At 38.5% G+C, this 23,785-nt stretch overlaps 1 protein-coding gene across 3 annotated transcripts in view; it reads left to right on the forward strand.

Annotated features, from left to right (window-relative positions):
• The window catches only part of SUFU (SUFU negative regulator of hedgehog signaling), a 165,134-nt gene that overhangs the window by 99,078 nt on the left and 42,271 nt on the right, over positions 1-23,785 (forward strand). For all 3 annotated transcript variants that reach the window (XM_077125879.1, XM_077125877.1, XM_077125878.1), the window contains exon 4: positions 23,343-23,485. In XM_077125879.1, the coding sequence (XP_076981994.1) occupies positions 23,343-23,485 (143 nt within the window). The remainder of the gene's footprint in view (positions 1-23,342; positions 23,486-23,785) is intronic.

Here is a 23,785-nt window from a genome sequence, read left to right on the forward strand (position 1 = left end):
TATAAGATCAACACCCCAAAATCAGTAGTATTTCTATATACTACTAATGAGCAATTGGAAGAAGTCAAGAAAAAAATCCATTTACAATAGCAACTAAAAGAATCAAATATCTGGAAATAAATCTAACCAAGGATATAAAAATAAATTTAACTTGCACATTGAAAACTACAAAACATTCTTTAAAAAAAAGTCAAAGAATACATAAACAAATGGAAGGACAGTCCATGTTCATTGATTGGAAGGCTAAATATTGTTAAGATGTCAGTTCTACCCAAAATGCTTTACAGATTCTAATACAATCTGAATCAAAATTCCAACAATCTTATTTGCAGCCATGGAAAAGCCAATTGTCAAATTTATACAGAAGAGTAAGGAGTCCTAGTAGCCAAACCCATCTTGGAGAAAAGAAGACTGAAGTTGGATGACTCACACTTCCTGATCATAAGATTCATTATGAAACAGCATGATATTGTACAAAGACAGACATCTAGACCAATAGAATTGAATTGAGAGCTCAGAAATCAACCCTCACATTTATGGCCAGCTGGCTTTTGACAAGGGGGCAAAGACCACTTAATTGGGAAAGATTAGTCTCTTCAACAAATGGAATCTCCATTTGCAGAAAAATGAAGGTGTATATCTCATAACATATACAAAAATTAACTCAAAATGGATCAAAGACCTAAATATAAGAACCAGAATTTTAAACTCCTAGAAGAAAACAGGAAATCATCTTTAGGACCTTGTATCAGATGACAAGTTTCTTAGACTTTACACACAAAGCACAAGCAACAAAAGGAAAAATAGAAAAATGGTATCTCACCAAAATTAAAAACTTTTGTGCCTCAAAGGACTTCAGAAAAATGAAGGTGTATATCTCATAACATATACAAAAATTAACTCAAAATGGATCAAAGACCTAAATATAAGAACCAGAATTTTAAACTCCTAGAAGAAAACAGAGGAAATCATCTTTAGGACCTTGTATCAGATGACAAGTTTCTTAGACTTTACACACAAAGCACAAGCAACAAAAGGAAAAATAGAAAAATGGTATCTCACCAAAATTAAAAACTTTTGTGCCTCAAAGGACTTTATCATTGAAGAAAATGACAACCTCACAATGGAAGAAATATTTGGAAACCACTTATCTGGTAAGGGTTTAATATCCAGTAGGCACAAAGAAATCCTTCAACTCAATAACAGAAGGACAAACAGATCAAGTACAATAACAGAAAGACAAACAGCCTAATTTAAAAATGGGTAAAAGGTTTGAATAGACATTTTTCCAAAGAAGATACACAAGTTGCCAAAAGGCACACAAAAAGATCCTCAACATTACTAACCATAAGGAAATGTAATATATCAGAATTGGTTTAGCTTTTATAAAGGGGATTTATTTGAGTTACAAGTTAAAATTCTAAGGCCACAAAGATGTGCCAATTAAGGCATCTACAAGAGGTACCTTCATTCAAGAACAGCTGATTGACTCTGGGATCTTGTCTTTGGCTATGGACTCTTAGATATGACACCAAAAGCATGGACTACAAAAGAAACAATAGATAAATTGGACTTCATCAAATTAAAAACTTTTGTGCATCAGAGGAAATTATCAAGAAAGTAAGACTACCTACAGAATGGGAGAAAATATTTGGAAACTGTGTATCTGATAAGAGCTTATTATCCAGAATATATAAAGAATGCCTACAGATCAACAAGAAGACAGTCAAATTTTAAAATGGGCAAAGGGCCTGAATAAACAATTTCTCCAGAGAAGATACACAAATGGCCAATAAACACATGAAAACATGTCAACATCATTAACTGTTAGTGAAATGCGAAGCAAAACCATGAAATAATAGGCTGATCGATGGGAAGTCTGTATTTTATACATTTCTGCAAACCTACAACTTCTCTAAAAGGAAAAAAAAAAAAAGAACAGCCGATCGAGTCTAGGGTTTCTTCATTACACTGCAAATGGCAGTGTCTGCTGGCCCTTTTCTCCTGGGTTGGTTTCAAAATGGATCTCTGGCTCCTGTGGGTCCTTCCTTAGCATCTCCTGGGGTGTTCTGTCTCCAAGTGTCTACTCTCTGTATTCTCTCTCTAAGCATCCTGTGCTTTCTCCAAAATGTCTCCTTCTTAAAGGACTCTGGTTAGCAGATTAAGTACCTTGAATGAGTGGAGTCACAGCTCCATGGAAACAATCTAATCAAAATGTCCCACCAATTATAGGTCTGCCCCCACTAGATTGGATTAGAAGAACATGGCTTTTCTGGGGAATATAACAGTTTCAAACCAGCACTTTCCACCCTGTGGACCTCAAAAAAGACATGTTCTTTCCATATACAAAATATATTCATTCCATCACAATATCACAAAAGCCTTAAGCAATTTCAGTGATAGTACAAATACAATTCAGAAACAGTACAAAATCTCATCAATATCAGTTACAGGAATTGTCTGTCCTAAGCCAAAATTCTGCTCTGACTGTGGACCTGTGAAACTCAGAACAAACTGTCTGCTGCCAGTATACAAAGGAAGTGCAGTCAGAGGATAAATGTTCCCATTTCAACAGGGAAAGAGGGATCACCAGACCCAAACAGTTCCGAAAACCAACAGGGCAAACTCCATTACATTTTAAAGTCTGTGAATCATTTAGAGAATGGCGTTTTATTCTTGGGGCTTGGTAAAGTGGCATTCCCACCCTTTTCAAGGGCTTACACAGTGGCCCTGTTCTCTCCAAACAGTGGGATAAGGGTTGCAACATTGGGGAGACCTCCTTAATATTGGCCCCACTCTCTACGGGCATCTGAGTGGCATCTGGACTCTCTCACATCTCTCGGGCATACACTCAACCATTTCAAAAATTGGGGTGGTGGCCAGGCTGTCCGCAATCCCTGGGGAATGTACTCTACCCTCTCTGAGGCCTGAGGTAGCAACAGTTTTCCACCCTCTGCTTCTGGGGCAAACTCACCCTCTCCACATACATACATGGATCCTTTCTCCTGGCCTAAGATTTCCTGGCTCCAGCCCTTAGCTCCCATGGTTCTGCCTCTTAAGTCATTTTTAATTCAACTTGTCCTTTATCTGTCCCTTTTAGTCCAGACTGGCAGTGGTTCCATTTATACAGATCCTGCACCATTTGTTGGTTTTCCATGCAGTATACAGGAACCACAACAATCAAACAACAGGACTGTCCACAGATCATTTCTGGATAACTCCATCTCCAATCCTGGCTTGTGCTGAAATGGCTGACTGGTTCCATGTTTGGTTAAATCCTTACATAAGGCACTATTCCCTGGGAACTGATTTCCAAAAGCTCAGAATTTTGCAAACTATCAATTTCTGGTTTCTTTGTACCCACGAGTTCAGTTCTCAGCTTATCCCTTTCTTGTCACATTTTAATATATGCCATAAGGAGAAGCCCCGCTGCATTTTCCATATTTAAATTGGAAATCTCTTCAGCTAAGTATGCCAGTTTGTCACTTTCAAATTCTGCCTTCCATCCAACACCAGTACTCAACTTTGCCAAATTCTCTGCCACTTTAAAAAACAAGGATCGCCCTTCCTCCAGTTTGCAATGACACATTATTTTTCTCAAAGCCCTCACTGGAAGAACCTTTAGTGTCCATATTTATACCAACAGTCTCTTCAAAGCAAACTGGACTTCTCTGTCACACATCTCACAATTCTTCCAGAATCTTCCCCTTGTCTGTTTATAAAACTGTTTTAGCACTTTTGGTATTTGCAAATCACAGCATCCCATTTCTCTGGCACCAAAATCTTTTTTGGTTTGCTGAAGCTGCCAGAGTGCAATATACCAGGAATTGATTGGCTTTTATAAAGAGGATTTATTAACTTACAGTTCTAAGGCCATAAAAATGTCCAAATTTTTATGGACATTTTTAAATGTCATTTAAAGACAACAAGAGGTTGTCAAGAAAGGCCAATGGCGTCCAGGGTTTCTCTATCTCTCTAAATTGGCTCTCCAAATTTCTGTGCTTTCTCCAAAATGTCTCCCTCTTAAAGGACTCTGGTAAGCAGATTAAGACCTACCTTGAATGAGTGGGATCACATCTCCATGGAAACAACCTAATCAAAAGGTCCCACCCAATTATAGGTCTGTCCCTACAAGATTGGATAGAAGAACATGGCTTTCTGGAGGTACATATCAGTTTCAACCAGCACAGCTACTATTAAAAAAAAAATGGATAAAATAAATTTAGTTTGAAATGCTAGTGATCAATGAAAGTGAGGGGTAAGGGGTATGGTAGGTATAATCTTTTTTTCTTTCCTGTGTTCATTTTATTTCTTTTTCTATTGTCTTTTTATTTCTTTTTCTGAATTAATGCAAATGTTCTAAGAAATGATGAATATGCAACTAAGTGATGATATTGTGAATTATTGATCAATATATATTGATGTTTTATTTGGTTTGTTAATTTTTTTAATTAATAATTTTTTTAAAAAAACGGAAAATACTGTTGAAGAGAATGAGTAGAAATAGGAACAGTCATTCAATGTCATTCATTATTGGTAGGAATGTAAAATGATGCAACTGCTGTGGAAAAAAAATTTGGTGATTCCTCAGAAACTTATGTATAGAATCACTATATGATCTGACAAGCACATTTGTAGGCATATAACCAAGTGAGTTGAAAGCCGGCACTTGAACAGACATTTGCACACCAGTGTTCATAGTGGCATTATTCACGATTGACAAAAGACGGAAGCAACCTGTATCCATAAGCAGATGAATGGATAAACAAAATGTGGTATATCCATGCAATTAAATATTATTCAGCTATAAGAAGGAATGACATTCTGATACATGAGACAAATGGATGAACCTTGAAGACATTATGTTTAATGAATTAAACCAAACACAGAAGGACAATTATTAAATGATCCTACTGATATGAAATAATTAGATTAAGCAAATTCATACAGTAAGAAACTGGAATACCAGGGGCTGGTGTGGAGGTAGGGGACGGGGAGTTAATGCTTAATCTATAAAGTTTCTGTTGGGGGTGATAGAAAGGTTTTGGTAATGGACGGTGATGATGGTAGCAGAACACTGTGAATGTAATTAACTCCACTGAATTATATGTTTGAATGTGGTTAATAGGTGATATTTTTGGTTGTGTACATGTTCCTAGAACAAAAATTTTTAAAAAAAGATAGGATTGTACAGCACTTATATTGAACCCTTTTGTCAACTCTGGACTACAGTTAATAGTAAAATTATAATAATATACTTTTATAATAATATACGGTAACAAAGGTACTACACTAATACAAAGTGTTAATAATAGGGAAAACTATGTGAAGGGGACATGCATATGTGTTTTCTGCACGATTTCTCTAATAAAAAATTATTCAAAAATAAATTTTAAAATTTAAACTAATTTTTTATTTTAAAATTTTTATTAAATAATCAGGTAATTTTTTAATTCAAAAAAGAAAAGATTCCAAAAAAATAAATTAGAAAAAAAACAAAGGTTAAAATATATTGAGTAGATGGAAATACTAGTGGTCAATGAGAGGGAGGGGCAAGGGGCATGGTATATATGAGTTTTTTCTTTTTTCTTTTTCTCTTTTTCTGGAGTAATGCAAGTGTTCTAAAAAATGATCATGGTGATGAAATACTACTATGTGATGATATTGTGCATTGATTGTACACTGTGCACAGAATATTTGTATGTTAAGAATGTTCATGTTTGGCGGGCCGCGGTGGCTCAGCGGGCAAGAGTGCTTGCCTGCCATGCCGGAGGACCCTGGTTCGATTCCCGGCCCCAGCCCATGTAAAAAACAAACAAACAAACAAAATATAATAAAATAAGAAAATGTTTAAAGATGTTTCCCTTTCTTCCTCCTTTCCTTCCTTCTATCCTTCCTTCCTTCTCTGTCTTTCTTTAAAAAAAAAAAAAAAAAAAAAGAATGTTCATGTTTGTGTGTTGTTTTGTTTTGATAATAAAAAATAAATTAAAAAGAAAACAAAAGGTTCCAGCCTTAGTGATGCTCTTACCCAGCAAGAAAAGAGAGTCTGCTGCCTTTCCTTTGGTGGGTGCTATTAGGTACAGGTGGAGGAGACACAAGCTCTTAGGGTGCTGGGGTAGCAAATGAGGACAGTATCTTCTGTGCAATGCCTGGAGTGATCCCCTTCGTGCGATGAGGGTAGCATCCCCAGCATTAAGGCCTACAGAAATGTAGTCTGTGCGAGTGACTCCAGGCTGTCCTATACTCCAGGACCTTCTGAAATTGTGTAGGTCTTTATTTCTGGAAATATAGCAAGAAACTAATAGGCTGGGCACATACATCCCCACTCTCCTTCCACTGACTTGGCTTAGAGCAAGGAGAAAGCCCTTGGGTTTTAAAAGTTAGGATAGGCCTAGGTGAGAGATCCATTGGAGGCAGTGAGCAGGCTGGGCTGGATAGAGACTAACAGGACTGATTTTGGAACTTTACTTCTACCACTGCCTCAGCAAGAAGGGTTGGCTCATTCACAAAAAGCACCAAAATTGTTTCCTTTCCCTGTGTTTTGATCCCATTGATATATTTCAGTCGACTTTAAGGGTCTGTATTCTAATCTCAGAGGAAGCCTTCTCCGACCCATTTCCACTTAGAGCCCCCATGGCTGAAGCGGCAGCTTATGCCTGCCCTGTAAGGAACGCAGTGTAAGGCAGTTGCAAGATTCTCCGCATGTGTGTTGGCATCATCCTCAGACTTCCCAGAGACAGGAGGATGGGCTAACTGACCCCTCCCCATTTTCTGCCTGTACCGCTGGGGCAGATTTCATGCATCTGATGTTTTGGAGAACTGTTAAGTCCCCCTAGGAACCAGCTCTGTGTCTTCCTACAGGATAATTTAACTATGGTTCTCAAAGTAATTTGTGAACACCAAGAAGGCAAGATGGATGGAAACTTTTTCTTAAGAAACCATGATGGCTGTGCTATTATTCACAAGTTTGACCTCAAAGTTTACAGACCTGAACCTGCCAGCCTGCTGTGGAGCACCTCCCATTTTCCTGCCCGCTCTGAAACACCTCTTGCCGTTCAGCCACTCATTTCTCACCTGCGCAATTCAACCAGGTTTCCTGCTCTTGCCCTCTTCCCCTGGAAAGAGGTAATCACCTCAGAGGTCATAGGGGGCATGGGAGTCAAAGAGGTCCTGGATATTTGACTTCAGGGTTCCAAGCTTTAGAAACCCACTCTCCTGGGCTCTGAAATAGAACATGAGACCATTCTCCACTGACCAAAAGTATTAATTCTGGCTTTTGGACTGGGGGTGGGGCATAGCCCTCTGAACTATTGTTTAAAACCTCCCTGGCACTGTACTTTTGCACAGAATGGAGACAGTCATTCTCCAGAGTTGGGATGAATTAAACCCTTGAAGAATGTATTTGTTTCTCAGTGTTTCAAAGTCTGCACTAATTATTTTGCAAACAATAGTTTTTTTCTGCTGCAACCCATTTCTCTAGATTTCCCTAACTTGTTATATCCGGGACTGTCTGACTTCAAACCACAACTAAAGCTGGATATTTGGGAGGTGGGGCTGCAGTGATGGCCAATTGGAGGAGCTATTTAGAATCTGCACACCCATACAAGCCCTCTCCCCAGCTTTTAAAAGTTATTTCTAGGGTTATTTGCTAATAAGAAACCAGGACATACAGTAATTAAACCTTTCTCTCAAGTGAAGTTAGAGCTATAACATTTTTTGGACTATTTTGCCACCCTGGAGTGGTATTTCCCCTCTGGTGAATTTTCCAAACAGGCAGCTTTCCCCTTCAGTGCAACATGAAGGACTTGGTAGCTGAGAGCAAAGCTCAGAGGAGGGAAGGGAAGTGACCACGCAAGCCTTACCTAGAATGGCAAGCGGTCCCTCACAGGTTTGGGTTTGGGTGGGAGTCCCAGGAAGTTTTACCCTAATTTCTTGGTAAGGATACCACAGGGCTCTGAAGTGAGGAAGGGAGAGAGTATGCCCAGAGCTCCAGGGAGAAGAGCGCCTGTAACCACGGGCCTGAGCCACGGAGCCTCCGACCGGGCTTTATTAGCATTTGAAAACCCCTCTGAAGGGGCCAAGGGCTTCCTGGGGAAAGGCACTGGGGCCTGAGTGCTGAGACCGGAGATGGCTGCACACAGAATGGGGCTGAACATCCAGGGCGTAAAGAGCAGACCAGATTCAAGAATGAGCCCTTTGTGGCTTTGTCCCAGGCTTGAAAACTGTGACCAAGGCTCTTTCTTTGTTAAGAAAGACTGTTTCTTGGCCACAGCAGAGCTAATAAGTCCAGTGCCCCAATCAGGCAGGACTGGGAAAGACCCTTTCCCTCGCTGGAAGTTTCTTGTAGCTTCGTGCTCTCTAAGCCCTATCTGTGAGAAGTTACACTTTCTCCTCTCCCCCCCTCATTAACTCACTAGTGCTCTTTGTCAAATCTTGATCACGCTGCCCAGGATGGAGTGTGTTGGTTTTAGAACAGCGACTTGGTCTGATTCCCTTTTCTTACCTGAGGGTCTCCCTCTCCCAACTGCCTGTTAAACCCTTTTCCAAATGAGGCGTGCACTGAGTGCTCTTTAGTTATTCTTATTTCATTGAGTGAGTTTGTGTTTGCACAATATTTTTAAACCAATGTCTGATTATTAGAAAGCCCTGCCACCCGACCTTTTCTGCCTTTTCTGTTTACAGCCAAAAGTACCATTTGGGGTACTGTATGTATATTTCTACAGACAAGACAATTGATAGGCTTGAGGAACTCCAGGGACTAACCAATGGTCTCTTAAACCAGGAGCAATGGTGCCATCTACTGGGCACTTGCTGTTAGCTCCCAGGCTATGTGGCCAGTCCTGTTCTCTTGAACTTTGGTGGAAGTGTTCCAGTCCAAGAATAATAAGATGCAGCAATGGAAAGCGCGCTGAATTAAGTTCACTATTGACTGTTCACAGATGAGGAAACTGAGGCTTAGAAATTGTGGGTAAGTTGCCCAGGGTCGCAACTAGAACCAGCAGAAACAAATTGGAATCAGATCTTCCGAATTCCAAAACTGGCCTTCCTCTTCACTCTACCAGGGTTTGCCAAAGCCAGCAAGATATTTTAGGGTGTAACTAGACAAAGCATTTCAATAAAATGACTTGGATCTACTGGTTTTGTCTGTTTGATGTGACTCTTTAAACCTTTATCAGCTCCTTTACCCTTGTTCATTTCAGTTTTTACAACATTAGGTAGACAACAGTATCAACTAGAGATTAATAACATTTTGTTTTCATTGTATTATTTTGAAGTTAACAAATTATCTTCCACTTTATGGTAACCAATACTGAATTCTATATATAATGTAATGATAGGAAATTTCCTTTTAAATATAAATTTATTTCAGTAAAACATATGAGCCAATTTTAAGGGAAAAAATGAAGGGCGATAACAGTACAGGTGGCACACAGAGATGGAGAAAATCTTGATGGGTGTAAGGGGTGACTCAAGTTCAGGAAGCATTGCACTGTGCCTGCCCATCCTCACTGTCTTGCCCTGAGACCTGGGGCAGTCTCAAGGATCTTTTCCTCGTTTGTAGAAAATGAAAATGTTGGATTAAGTGATTGTTCGGCCAGGTAGACCCATAGAATGCTGTATTGTTCAGGCTTTGTGAGCCAGGTTTTTCCCAGGCCCCAGCTGCTTAGCCTGAGGAGATGATAGCAGGAATCCAGAAGCTTGGCCTTGCTCGCTCTACCTTGCCTTTTCCCCTGAACTCCTCTTCTCTTTTACCTACTACATTCATATACATATATGTGTGTGTGTGTGTGTGTGTGTGTGTGTGTGTGTGTATAGTGCTGGTTTGAAACTGTTGTGTACCCCAGAAAAGCCATGTCCTTTAATCCTCATTCAATATTGTTGGGTGGGATCGTTTTGTTTCCATGGAGATGTGAACACCCAATTGTAGGTGGGACCTTTTGATTAGGTGGTTTTCATGGAGATATATCTCCTCCCGTTCAAGGTAAGTCTTAATCTGCCTACTAGAATCCTTTAAGAGGGAGACATTTTGAAAAAGCTTGAGAGCCCACACAGGCAGAGACCTTTGGAGATGCAGAAGGAAAACATCCTGGGAAAGCTATTTGAAGAAACCAGGAGAAAAGCTAGCAGATGTTGCCTTGGGCCTTCCCAGCTGAGAGAGAAACTCCAAACGTCATCGGCTCTTTCTTTGGAGTAAGGCATCTTTATCTGGATACCTTAGTTTGGACATTTGTATGGCCTTAGAACCGTAGACTTGAAACTTAATAAATTCCCTTTTTAAAAGCCATTCCATTTCTGGTATATTGCATTCTGGCAGCTTTAGCAAACCTCAAGATATAACTCATATCTCATACAATTCACCTATTTAAAGTGTACAATTAATGATTTTCACATCTCTGCAGTTGTAGAACCATCACCACAGTAAACCAAAATATTTTCATCACACCTAAAAAGTAATCCCATACTGGCCACTCTCTCTTCCCTCTCAACCTTCCCAGCTCTAGGCAACCACTAATCTACTTTGCTTCCATAGATGTGCCTATTAGATATTATTCTAGACATTTCACATAAGTGGAATCATATTGTCTTGTGTGACTGGCTTCTTTCATTTAGCATGTTTTCAAGATTCATCCATGTTGTAGCATATATCAGTATTTCATTGCTTTTTATTGCCAAATAATATTCCATTGTGTGGATATACCATGTTTTGTTTATCCATTCATCTATTGATGGACATTTGGGTTGTTTTTACCTTTTGGCTATTATCAATAGCGTTGCTATGAACATTCATGTACAAGTCTTTGTGTGGCCATATGTTCTCATTTTCTCTGGGTATGTATAGAGTAGAATTGCTGGGTATTATGGTAACTCCATGTTCAGAATTTTGAGGAACTACTAAACTGTTTTCCAAAGTGGCTGCTCCATTTTACAGTCTCACCATATCCTAACCAACACTTGTCTTTTTTGTTGTAGACATCCTAGTGGTTGTGAAATGGTATCCATCTCATTGTGGTAATGATTTGCATTTCTCTAATGGATAGTCCTGTTGATCATCTTCTCATGTGCTTATTGTGCATTTGTATATCTTCTTTGGAGAAAAATTCTTTGGCCATTTTTTAATCGAATTTTTGTCTTTTTTTGAGTTATAAGAGTTCTTTCTACATTCTAAATACAGTATACTTTATATTTTCTGGATACTTATCAAATATATGATTTGCAAATATTCTCTCCCATCTTGTAGTTTGTCTTCACTTTCTTGATACTATTGTTTGCAGCATAAGATTTTTAAATTTTGATAATGTCTACTTTGTTTTGTGGCTGTGCTTTTGGTATCAGATCTAAGAAACCACTGTATAATCCAAAGTTATGAAGATTTTCTCCTCTGTTTTCTTCTAAGTGTTTTAGCTATTGTAGTTAGGTCTGTGATCCAGGTGTTTTTTGTTTGTTTTTCAGTGGTGGAGTCTGAATATTTATATTTTTTTTAATATTTTATTGAGAAATCTTCACACACATACATTCCATACATGGTGTATGATCATGATCATTTTTTTTTAACATTTGCATCAGACCAGAAAAAGAAGTGAAAAGAAAAAATCATACATACCATATACCTTACCCCTCCCTCTCACTGACCACTGGTATTTCCATCTACCCAATTTATTTTACTCTTTGTCCTCCCTATTATTTGTTAATTTTTTGATCTATATATTTTTTTACTCATTTGTCCATACCCTGGATGAAAGGACACAGGTTTTCACAATCACACAGTTACATTGTAAACATTATATCTTTATACAATCATCTTCAAGAATCAAGGCTACTGGAACACAGCTCAGCAGTTTTAGGTACTTCCCTGCAGCTGCTCCAATACACCATAAAGTAAAAAGGGATATCTATATAATACATAAAAATAATCTCCAGGATAACCTCTCAACTCTGTTTGAAATCTCTCAGCCACTGAGACTTTGTTTTGTCTCATTTCTCTCTTCCCTTTTTGGTCAAGAAGTCTTTCTTAATCCCTTGATTCCAGGTCTCAGCTCATCCTAGGATGAGTGTTGTCCCACATTGCCAGGGAAATTTACACCCCTGGAAGTCATGTCCCACACAGGAGGGAGGGCAGTGAGTTTACCTACCAAGTTGACTTAGAGGAAGAGGCCACATCTGAGTAACAAGAGAGATTCTCTGGGGGTGACTCTTAGGTCTAATTTTAAGTAGACTTAGCCCTATCCTTTGCAGAAATAAGTTTCATAGGGGCAGACCCCAGGATTGAGGGCTCAGCCTATTGATTTGGTTATCTCCACTGCTTGAGAAAATATTAGAAATTCTCCAAATGGGGAAGTTGAATATTTCTTCCTTTCTTCCCAGTCCCCCAAGGGGACTTTGCAAATACTTCTTTATTCACTGCCCAAATCATTCTGGGATATATTCCGGGCATCACACTAACCTGGACAAACCAGTAAGATCTCACACTCTGTTCAAGATTTCATGTACTTATGGTATTCTGTTCTAGTTTGTTAGCTACCAGAATGCAATATACCAGAAACGGAGTGGCTTTTAAAAAGGGGAATTTAATAAATTACTAGTTTACAGTTCTAAGGCCAAGAAAATGTCCCAATTAAAACAAGTCTATAGAAATGTCCAGTCAGAGGCATCCAGGGAAGGATACCTTGGTTCAAGAAGGCCATTGAAGTTCAGGGTTTCTCTCTCAAGTGAGAAGGCACATGACAAACACAGTCAGGGTTTCTCTCTCATCTGGAAGGGCACGTGGTGAACACGGCATCATCTGTTAGCTTTCTCTCCTGGCTTCCTGTTTCATGAAGCTCCCTGGGAGGTGGTTTCCTTCTTCATCTCCAAAGTGCTGGCTGGTGAACTCTCTGCTTCATGGTGCTGCAGCATTCTCTGCTCTCTCTGAATCTCTCACTTTCTCCAAAATGTTTTCTCTTTTAAAGGATTCCAGTAAACTAATCAAGACCCACCCAAATCGGTGGAGACAGTCTCTACCTAATCCAGTTTAACAACCGCTCTTGATTGAGTCACATCTCCAGGGGGGTGATCTAATTACAGATCCAAACATACAGTACTGAATAGGGATTAGAAAAAATGGCTGCCTTTACAAAATGGGATTAGGATTAAAACATGGCTTTTCTAGGGTACGTACATCCTTTCAAACCAGCACATCAACTAAACTGACTATACAAGATAAATTAGGAAATGCACTACCCAAAACAAAAATTTTGCACAAATATCTTTCCCTTTAGTCTCACACAGAATTTGAAGTTTTATTTATTTATTTATTTATTTATTTATTTATTATAGCTTGAAGTTTTAAAATATAGAAGATACCATCCTTTACCCTATATTCTGATATACCTTAGTCCTATCCAAATCAACTTCATTCATCTCTCTGCTCCAAGTTTGATCACTTTTTAAACTTTTTAAACAGTTCTGTATGGAGTATTGCTGACTTTCATAGCTTTGGAGGTCTAAGTCTCAGTCTCAGATATGTGATCCATTTGGGGTTAATTTTTGTATATGGTATAAAGAAGGCATCCATCTTCATGTTTTTTTTTTTTTGTTCCAACACTATTTGCTGAAAAGACTGTTCTTTCCCCCACTGAATTGTTTTGGCATTCTTGTCAAAAATCAATAGAACATTGATGTGAGAGCTTAATTCTGGACTCTCTACTCTGTTCCACTGATCTGTTCTTTTGCCTGCACCACAGTAGCTTGATTAATGTACCTTTGGAGCAAATTTGAATTGGAAAGTATGAATCCTCAAATTTTGTTATTTTTAAAGATTGTTTTGGCTATTCTGGGACTCTTACATTTCCATATGAATTTTAAGATGAGCTTGTCAATTTCTTCAAAAAAGGCAGTAAGGATTTTGATTCAGTTTACATTGAATCTGAAAACCAGTTGAAGGGCTATTGTCATCTTAACAATTTTAAATTTTTCAATCCATGAATATGGGATATCACTTATTTAGAGCTTCTTTAATTACTTGCAACAGTGTTTTGCGGTTTCAAAGTATGTACTCTGATTTCATTAAATTTATTCCTAAATATTATATTCTTTTTGATGCTATTGTGAATGGAATTTTCTTAATTTCATTTTTGGATTGTTCATTATTAGTGTATAGAAATATAATTGATTTCTGTATATTTATATAGTATCTTGCAACATTGCTAAGCTTGTCTATTCTAACAGTTTTTTACTATTTTATAATAATTAAGTAATGATTGTGGTAAGATATGCATAGCAGTAAAATCATTTCAACCATTTTAAGTGGACAATTTTTTGACATAAAGTACGTTGACAATACCATGTAATTTTCACCACTATCTATTTCCAGGCTATTTTCATCATCCTACACCAAAACTCATACTCAGTATAACTCCTCATTCCCCTTACTCCCCACCCTTGGTAACCACTATTCTGCTTTCTGTGTCTATGAATTTACTTATTTCATATAAAAGAAACAATACATGTGTCCTTTTGCTTCTGGCTTATTTCATTCAACATAATGTCTCCAAGGTTTAGCCATGTTGTAGCATGTATCAGCACTTTATGTTTTTATGGCCAAATAATATTCCATTGTATGATATATTTTATTTACCCATACATCTGTTAATGGACACTTACTTGGGTTGCTTCCACTGTTTGGCTATTGTGAATAATACTGTAATAGACATTGGTGTGCAAATATCTGTCCGAGTCCTTGTTTTCAATTCTTTTGGATATATATGCCTAGGGGTGGAGTTACCAGGTATATGGTCAATATATAATATCCTTTTTCATATCTTGTAAACTCTTTTGACTTAAAATTTATTTTTCTGATGATAGCATAGCAATTCTGGCTCTCTTTTGATTTCTATTTGCATGGAATATTTTTTTCCACCCTTTTACTTTCAACCTCTTTGTATCTTTGTACCTAAGGTGAGTCTCTTATAGAGAGCTTATAGATGGATACTTTTTTTAATCCATTCTACCAACCTCTACTTTTTAATAGGCTAATTTAATCCTTTGACATTAAGGTAATAACAGAAAAGAAATTTTTTACTTTTGCCATTTGGCTATTTGTTTTCAGTCTGTCTTTTGTTTTTTGCTCTTAATTTACTCCATTACTGCCCCTTTTTTGGTATTTAATTGCTTTTTTATGTTGTACCATTTTGATTCCTTTTTTTTCTTTCATCTTCTTTATATCTTTTAGTTATTTTCTTACTGTTTACTTTTGTAATTACAGTTAACATCTTAAACTAATAAAAGCCTAGTTCTACTAGCACCTACCTAGTAACTTCAGTAGTATACAGACTCTCTAATCCTATATATATTTCTGGCCTCTCCCCTTTATATTGTTATTGCCTCATATTACATTTTTATATATTGTGTCCCATTAACAAAGATTTTAATCTTTTTAAATTTATTTTACACATTTGCCTGTTAAATCATATGGTGGGGGCAGGGGGAGAAGCAGTTGAAAACTGAAAGTATGATAATACAAAATTTTATATTTACCTATTTAGTTACCTTTACCAATGTTCTTTATTTCTTCTTATGGCTACTATTTGCCATCTAGTGCCCTTTTCTTACAGCCTGAAGGCCTCCCTTTAACATTTCTTAAATAGGGCAGGTCTTCTGGTAATGAACTCTTTGAGCTTTTATTTCTAAATGTCTTAATTTCTCCTTTACTTTTGAAAGATAATTTTGCTCTATATAGAATTATTGGTTGACAGGTTTTTGTTTTTGTTTTTAATAACTTTCAATCTGTCATCCCACTATCTTCTGGCTTCCTTGGCTTCTGATGAGAAATCTGTTGTTAATGTTATTAAGGATCCCTTGTTCATGACAAGTCATTTCTCTCTTGCTGCTTTCAAAATTCTTGTTTTGTTTTTGGACTCTGACAATTCAGTATAATCTCTCTTGGTGTAAATCTCTTAGAATCTCTCTTGCTTGGAATTCTTGGATGTGTATATTTATGTCTTTCATCAGATTTGGGAAGTTTTTGACTATTATTTATTTAAAAAATTTTTCTGCACCATTCTTTCTCTTATCTCTTATCCTTTAAGGGACTCTAATGATGTATTTGTTGGTATGCTTGATGATGTCCCAAGATCTCTCAGGCTGTGTTCATTTTTCTCCATTATTTTTTTATTTCTGCTCTTCACACTGAATAATTTCAATTGTCTGGTCTTCAGGTTCACTGAACCTTTCTTCTGCCTATTCAAATCTGCTGTTGAATATATCTAATGAATTTTTCATTTCAATTATTGTATTTTGCATCTCAAATTTCCATTTGGTTCCTTTTTATAATTACCATTTCTTTATTTTATTCAAACAACATTTCCTTTAGTTCTTTGTATATAGATTCATTTAGCTCATTGAACATATTTAAGACCGTTGATTTAATAATTCTAATGTAAGAGCTTCTTTGACTAATAGTTCAAATGTATGAGCTTCTTCAGGCATGGTTTCTAGCAAATTCTTTTTTTGTTTGTGAATGGGTCATACTCTATTTCTTTGTGTGTTTTGCAATTTTTTCTTTATAACCAGACATTCTGAGTATTATATTATTATAACTCTGGAAATCTAGTTTCCTGCTCCTCTGGGATTGCTGGGGTTTGTTTGTTTGTTTGTTGTTGAGGACTGAGCCATCAATTTGTAGCTTTTCCAAACTGTTTTTACTCCCAAACAAGGAATGGAAAGATAAATGGTGTGGGGTGGGGATGGGGGTGGGGGAATACTGCCTCTTTGAGACTCCTCTGCCATTTTCCCCCAGGGGTTTTGAAACAATGGCCTCCTTTAAAGCTGGCCCCCCAGTGATCAGAAGTAACTAACCCAAAGCAGTGATCTGTGATCAGACCACACAACCCCTGATTTTGGAGGACTACGTCCTTATAGCCTACCCTGCCACCAACAAACTACACCAAGAGCCTTTGCTGCAATCCCCACTACCTGCCATGCAGTTGGAGGATAGGGAGGGGATGGTAGCTCCTGCACAATTTACTAGCTTTTTTCTCCAGCTCTTCCCTGAATGCTGCTTAGTGTTGCACCAGAATTCCAACATAGTTATGATGTTAGGTGTGGTTTTTCTTACATGCCCTTTATAAGATTGGGGAAATTCTTGTCTATTCCTAGTTCGTTGAGTGTTTTTATCATGAAAAGATGTTGAGTTTTGTCACATGCTTTTTCTGCATTTATTGAGATGATCATGTGGGTTTTTTTTTTTTTTACCTTTATCCTATTGATAATGGTATGTTACACTGATTTTTTTATTTTGTTTTTAACTTTTTAAAATTTATAATATAATATATATATATACAAAGCAAAGAAGAAAAAAACAGTAGTTTTCACAGCTCTCTTCAACAAGTTGTTACAAGACAGATCCCAGAGTTTGGCATGGGCTACCATACCATCAACTCAGTATTACACTGATTTTTGGGCAGTGGGGTATGGTGCATGGTCCAGGAATTGAACCCAGGTCTCCCGCATGAAAGGTAGGCATTCTAACCACTGAACTACCTGCACCCTACATTGATTTTTATATATTAAACCACCCTTGCATTCCTGGGATAAATTCCACTTGGCCATGGTGTATAACTTTTCATGTGTTGCTGGTTTTGATTTTCCAGTATTTTGTTGAAGATTTTTGTGTCTATGTACATAAGGAATATTGGACTGTGTTTTTCTTTTCTTGTGATATCTTTGTCTGATTTTGGTATCAGGATCGTACTGGTCTCAGAGAATAAATTGTGAAGCGTTCCTTCCACTTGTATTTTTTGGAAGAATTTGTGAAGAATTGGTATTCTTCTCTAAATATTTGGTAAAATTCAATAGTGAAGCTATCTTGGCCTGTGCTTTTCTTTGTAGAAATTAAAAAATTACTAACTCGATCTTTTTATTTGTGGTATTGTTTCCTTTTTGTAGGGCATGCAAGCTGCTTGCAGATATACACTTGTAGAAGGAGAGGAAGTCTGGAAAGAGTGGGTCTAGTAGGAGTTGGGAAATTTGGCAAATTCTGGTTTTCTCTGCCTAGAGCTTACCCTTTTTTCTCCCCTTTATTATCCTGTGTCCCTTAGAGGAAGCAGCTAGTCTTGCTTCCTCCCTCTTAAATGAATGCTTTTGAGTTTTAGGACCAATAACTTGAGGCTGTCTCTTGAATGGAGAAGATGGTTGTTTAACACAACCTTAAACAGAAAGGAGTTAGCATTCACATCAAAGCAAGCAAGAGCAGAAGCTTTCTTAGACCTCCCAAGGACTCTTTAGGCTGAGTTTTTGTTTGTTCATTGTTTTTCTTGCCTTGTCCTAAATATTGATAAAAAGTAAAAGGCCCTTAACTGTTGAGATTCCCAGATAATATGTGACAGACCACAATGAACTACCATAAGTCATTTAAAAAATGAGATAGCGGAGAGTTCTGGGTCAAGATGGCAGTTTAACAACATGCGCATTTTAGTTCATCCTCCAGAACAACTACTAAATAACCAGAAACACTACAGAACAGTTCCCGGAGCCACAATAGTGACCAGACACACAGCATATCCCAGTCTGGACCAGCTGGACCGGCTGCGAGCACCCCCCAGAAACGTGAGTTCCCAAACTGCGGCGGCCAGTGCCCCTCCCCCACAGGCCGCTTCCCAGAGGGGAAAGGAAAGGACTGTACCAGCAGCAGGGACTGGGCACAATCAAACACCAATTGTGGAACTAATTAACAAATTCTGACTACTAAGAATAGGCTCCCAGCTTAGGTGAACCTGATCAAAGCAGAGGTTGCTCATTTTTGCCCCAGCGCCAAGGGGGCAGGACTGACAGAAAAAGGGGGAAAAAAAAAAAAGAAGGAAACAGAGGTTTTTGTGGCTGTGTATCTACAAAGGCTTGACTGCCTCTGGATACAGCAGCAGGACTTTTCAGGCTGCAACTGCCCCAGGCATAGGCAGAAGTGAGCTCTTTTGGGGGCTTATCTGGAGCTTGTACCTTCCTCAGGGGAGGGATGAAGCCCCACCCAGGTGGAATCCCTCCATCAAGGAATTCAGACACCAGGGCTTGGTAATTTCAAGCCATTAAAACCAGCCTCCAACCTCTCCTCTGTCTCCACCACGCCCCCAGCAGGGAGAGTCTGTCAAAGTTAAAGGTACCGCATCATCTTATGCTGGTGGGACCTGCAGTCAGACAAGCACCACATACTGGGCAGGATAAGAAAAACAGAGTCCAGAGACTTAACAGGAAAGTCTTTCAACCTGCTGGGTCTCACCCTCAGGGAAGACTGACGCAGGTGACCCTTTTCTCCTGATAAGAGGCCAGTTTGGTCTGGGAAAATCTGGCTGGGGTCTATAATATCTAAATAGACCCTCCTAAGTGTGTGTGTGTGGGGAAGGCACCACACAAGCAGGGCAAGAAACAAGAAAACAAGAACTGAAAATTTCTCCTCTGTTAAACAAAACTTAAACTAAAGGTCCAGATAAAGCTGAACAGAATGTCAAAGAACAGATAGACAACAAATTCATCCAACAAGAAAACCCTAGATAAAAGAAGTGAAAGCAATCTCCAGAATAAACTAATTAAGGTAATTAAATGTCTAGACACCAGCAAAAAATAACAAATCACACTAGGAAAATTGAAGATATGGCCCAATCAAAGGAACAAACCAACAATTCAAATGACATACAGGAGCTGAAACAATTATTTCAGAATGTACAGATATGGAAAACCTCATCAAAAACCAAATCAATGAATTGAGGGAGGATATAAAGAAGTCAAGGAAAGAACAAAAAGAAGAAACTGAAAGTCTGAAAAAACAAATCACAGAACTTATGGGAATGAAAGACACAGTAGAAGAGATGAAAAAAAACAATGGAAACCTACAATGGTAGATTTCGAGAGACAGAACATAGGATTTCTGAACTGGAGGATGGAACATCTGAAATCCGACAAGAAACAAAAACTATAGGAAAAAAATGGAAAAATATGAGCAGGGACTCAGGGAATTGAAAGACAATATGAAGCGCATGAATATACGTGTTGTGGGTGTCCCAGAAGGAGAAGAGAAGGGAAAAGGAGGAGAAAAACTAATCGAGGAAATTATCACTGAAAATTTCCCAACACTTATGAAAGACCTAAAATTACAGATCCAAGAAGTGCAGCACACCCCAAAGAAAGTAGATCCAAATAGACGTTCTCCAAGACATTTACTCGTCAGAATGTTGTCAGAGGCCGAAGAGAAAGAGAGGATCTTGAAAGCAGCAAGAGAAAAGCAATCCATCACATACAAGGGGAGCCCAATAAGACTATGCACAGATCTCTCAGCAGAAACCATGGAGGTGAGAAGACAGTGGGATGATATATTTAAATTATTAAAAGAGAAAAACTGCCAACCAAGAATTCTATATCCAGCAAAATTGTCCTTCAAAAATGAGGAAGAAATTAAAACATTTTCAGACAAAAAAATCACTGAGAGAATTTGTGACCAAGAGACCAGCTCTGCAAGAAATACTAAAGGGAACACTAGAGGCAGATATGAAGACAGAAGAGAGAGGTGTGGAGAAGAGTGTAGAAAGGAAGACTATGAGTAAAGGTAAAAAGAAGGAGGATTAGATATGACATATAAAATCCAGAAGGCAAATAGTAGAAGAAAGTACTACCCATGCAGTAATAACACTGAATGTTAATGGATTAAACTCTCCAATCAAAAGACACATGAGGAAGAACAAAAGAATGTCATTACTGCAGTGTGCTGAAGATAGATGGTACTTAATATTTTAAAATTTCAACTAATGTGTGAGACTAAAGCAAAAAATGTTTATTTGGGACAAATCTATACTTTGACTAGTGCATCTCCTAATATAATTTATGTAGATAGTTGACTGAACACCTTAAGTGCATGGAACTTTGTACAGGACATGAGATTTTGTTAGTTTGTCCAGGTGATGCCCTGATGAATCCCAGTGATTTGATCAGTGAGTGGAAAAGTATTTGCAAAGTCCCCTTGGGGGAATGGTGAGAACGGGGGAAAACTCAACTTCCCCAAGTTGAATTCTTGATATTCTCACAAGCAGTGTGGACAACCAAAGCTATAGGCTGAGCCCCCATTCTTGGGGTTTGTTCATATGAAACTTAACCCCACAGGGGATAGGTCAAGCCTACTTAAAATTAAGCCTTAGAGTCACCCCCAAGAGAACCTCTTTTGTTGCTCAGATGTGGCCTCTCTCTCCAGCCAACACAGCAAGCAGATTCACCACCCTCCCCCTGTCTACGTGGGACATGACTACCAGGGGTGTGGATCTTCCTGGCAGCATGGGACAGAAATCCCAGAATGAGCTGAGATTCAGCATCAAGAGATTGAGAAAAACTCTAGAAAGAGCTGAGACCCAGCATCAAGGGATTGAGAAAATCTTCTCGACCAAAAGGGGGAAGAGTGAAATGAGACAAAGTGTCAATGGCTGAGAGATTCCAAACAGAGTTGAGAGGTTATCCTGGAGGTTATTCTTCTGCATTAAGTAGATATCACCTTGTTATCCAAGATGTAATGGAGAGGCTGGAGGGAACTGCCTGAAAATGTAGAGCTGTGTTCCAGTAGCCATGTTTCTTGATGATGATTGTATAATATAGCTTTCACAATGTGACTGTGTGATTGTGAAAACCTTGTGTCTGATGCTCCTTTTATCTACCTTGTCAACAGATGAGAGGAACATATGGAATAAAAATAAATAATAGGGGGAACAAATGTTAAAATAGATTTAGTTTGAAATGCTAGTGATCAATGAAAGGGATCAGTAAGGGGTATGGCCTGTAAATTTTTTTTTTCTGTTTGTTATATTTTTCTGTTGTCTGTTTATTTCTTTTTCTGAATTGATGCTAATGTTCTGGGAAATGATCATGATGATGAATATGCAACTATGTGATGATATTGTGAATTGCTGAGTGTATGTGTTGGGAATGTTTGTTTCTTGTAATTTTTTTAATTAATAAAAAATTAAAAATAAATAGTAGGGGGAACAAATAAACTAGATTTAGTTTGAAATGCTAGTGATCAATGAAAGGGATCAGTAAGGGGTATGGCCTGTAAAAATTTTTTTTTTCTGTTTGTTATATCTTTCTGTTGTCTTTTTATTTCTTTTTCTGAATTGATGCTAATGTTCTGGGAAATGATCATGATGATGAATATGCAACTATGTGATGATATTTTGAATTGCTGAGTGTATGTGTTGGGAATGTTTGTTTCTTATAATTTTTTTTAATTAATAAAAAAAAATTTTTTTAAATGAGATAGGGTCGGGCCACGGTGGCTCAGCAGGCAAGAATGCTTGCCTGCTGTGTCAGAGGATCTGGGTTCGATTCCTGGTGCCTGCCCATGTAAAAAATAATAATAATAATGAGATAGCTCTCTATGTGCTCATGTGATATGATCCCTAGGAGTTACAGTTAAGTAAGATGATGTGCTTCCATTTGTATTAGGAAAAAAAAGATAGAGTAGAACCTATAGATGTATATAGGCTGGTAAATGTAGAGTACTTATGGTACCTAAAACAAGAGTCACGGGTGGTGGGAGACTTAGTACCACTTGATTTCTTTTTTTTCTTGTGACTATACTACCTTAAACAATTTTTTTAGAAATAATGACCCTGTAAGAAGTGCAGTGATGAATCTATGAGATGGCCATGTATACACACATGCATTTCTCTTGGGCAGCCTGGCCCAGTGTCTCTGTTCTCATGGAAATAGCCACCCTTCCTAGCTGTACATCTCTGCTGAAGAGTGAGATGCTGTCAAGACCTCCATTTACTTTAAGCCTCCAGTGTTCCTCAGAAGTCCCTTAATCTGTTTACCTGTGGGAAACCGGTGACAGATTTCAAAGACCCTCCAAGGTTGGTGTTCCTTTTGGAGGCTTACAGAAATTTCAGCAGCACAGAAATCCTGATCTATGCTTCCTTGATAAAGGGCTTTCACTGCCTTCCAGCCTTCCTATGCACTTCTGACCAGTGGCCTCATAGCAAATCTCTTTATTCTTTCTTGGCCAACTTGATCATGGCTGCTCCCCTCCTTGCATGAGTGAGGGCAAGTGGAGCAGATGCTGGACATCTTTGGGCTTCCCAGGCCAAATAGCATCCACACTAGCAGCCTGTCCTTTTCTCTGAAAGCTGATGGGATTGGTGAACAGGAACACATTTGAGTTTTTCGAAATGGCCACAAATTCTTAGCTCCCATCCAGAGAGAATGCTTACCCTCCTTCACAAGAGCTACCCTGGAATGCTGGGGAGTCACCCAGCCTGGGGTGGTTCTCAGATACCAGATTGGGTTCCAGGGTTAGAACCAGGGCCTCAAGCATTAAGGATCTCATGTCTCTCCCACAGAGAACACCTTCTGCAGTGGGGACCATGTGTCTTGGCACAGCCCTTTGGATAACAGTGAGTCAAGAATTCAGCACATGCTGCTGACAGAGGACCCGCAGATGCAACCTGTGCAGACACCCTTTGGAGTAGTTACCTTCCTCCAGGTGAGGCGAGGTTGGATGTTGGCTTGAGGCTTCCCTGTGTAAAAAGTGGGCAAAACAAGAGTTTGGGGAGGGATGAGTTAAGGGAGCAGGAGGTTTCTTTTGCTACTCTCGCATTTCCTGTTCCCACTGATGGTTTGTCAGGTAGATTCACATGGTCTGATTTAACTTGCTGAAATGGGTGAAGGGGGAAGAGACAGGGCCATCTGAGTGGGAGAGAATGGTTGTAGGTGAAAGGGGGTGTCAGCCACAAACACAGGACTTCCCAGCAGGAAGCTAGCTTTGTACTGAACTTGTCCTTAC

Source organism: Tamandua tetradactyla, chromosome 13 (assembly GCF_023851605.1).
Source record: "Tamandua tetradactyla isolate mTamTet1 chromosome 13, mTamTet1.pri, whole genome shotgun sequence".
NCBI lineage: Eukaryota > Metazoa > Chordata > Mammalia > Pilosa > Myrmecophagidae > Tamandua > Tamandua tetradactyla.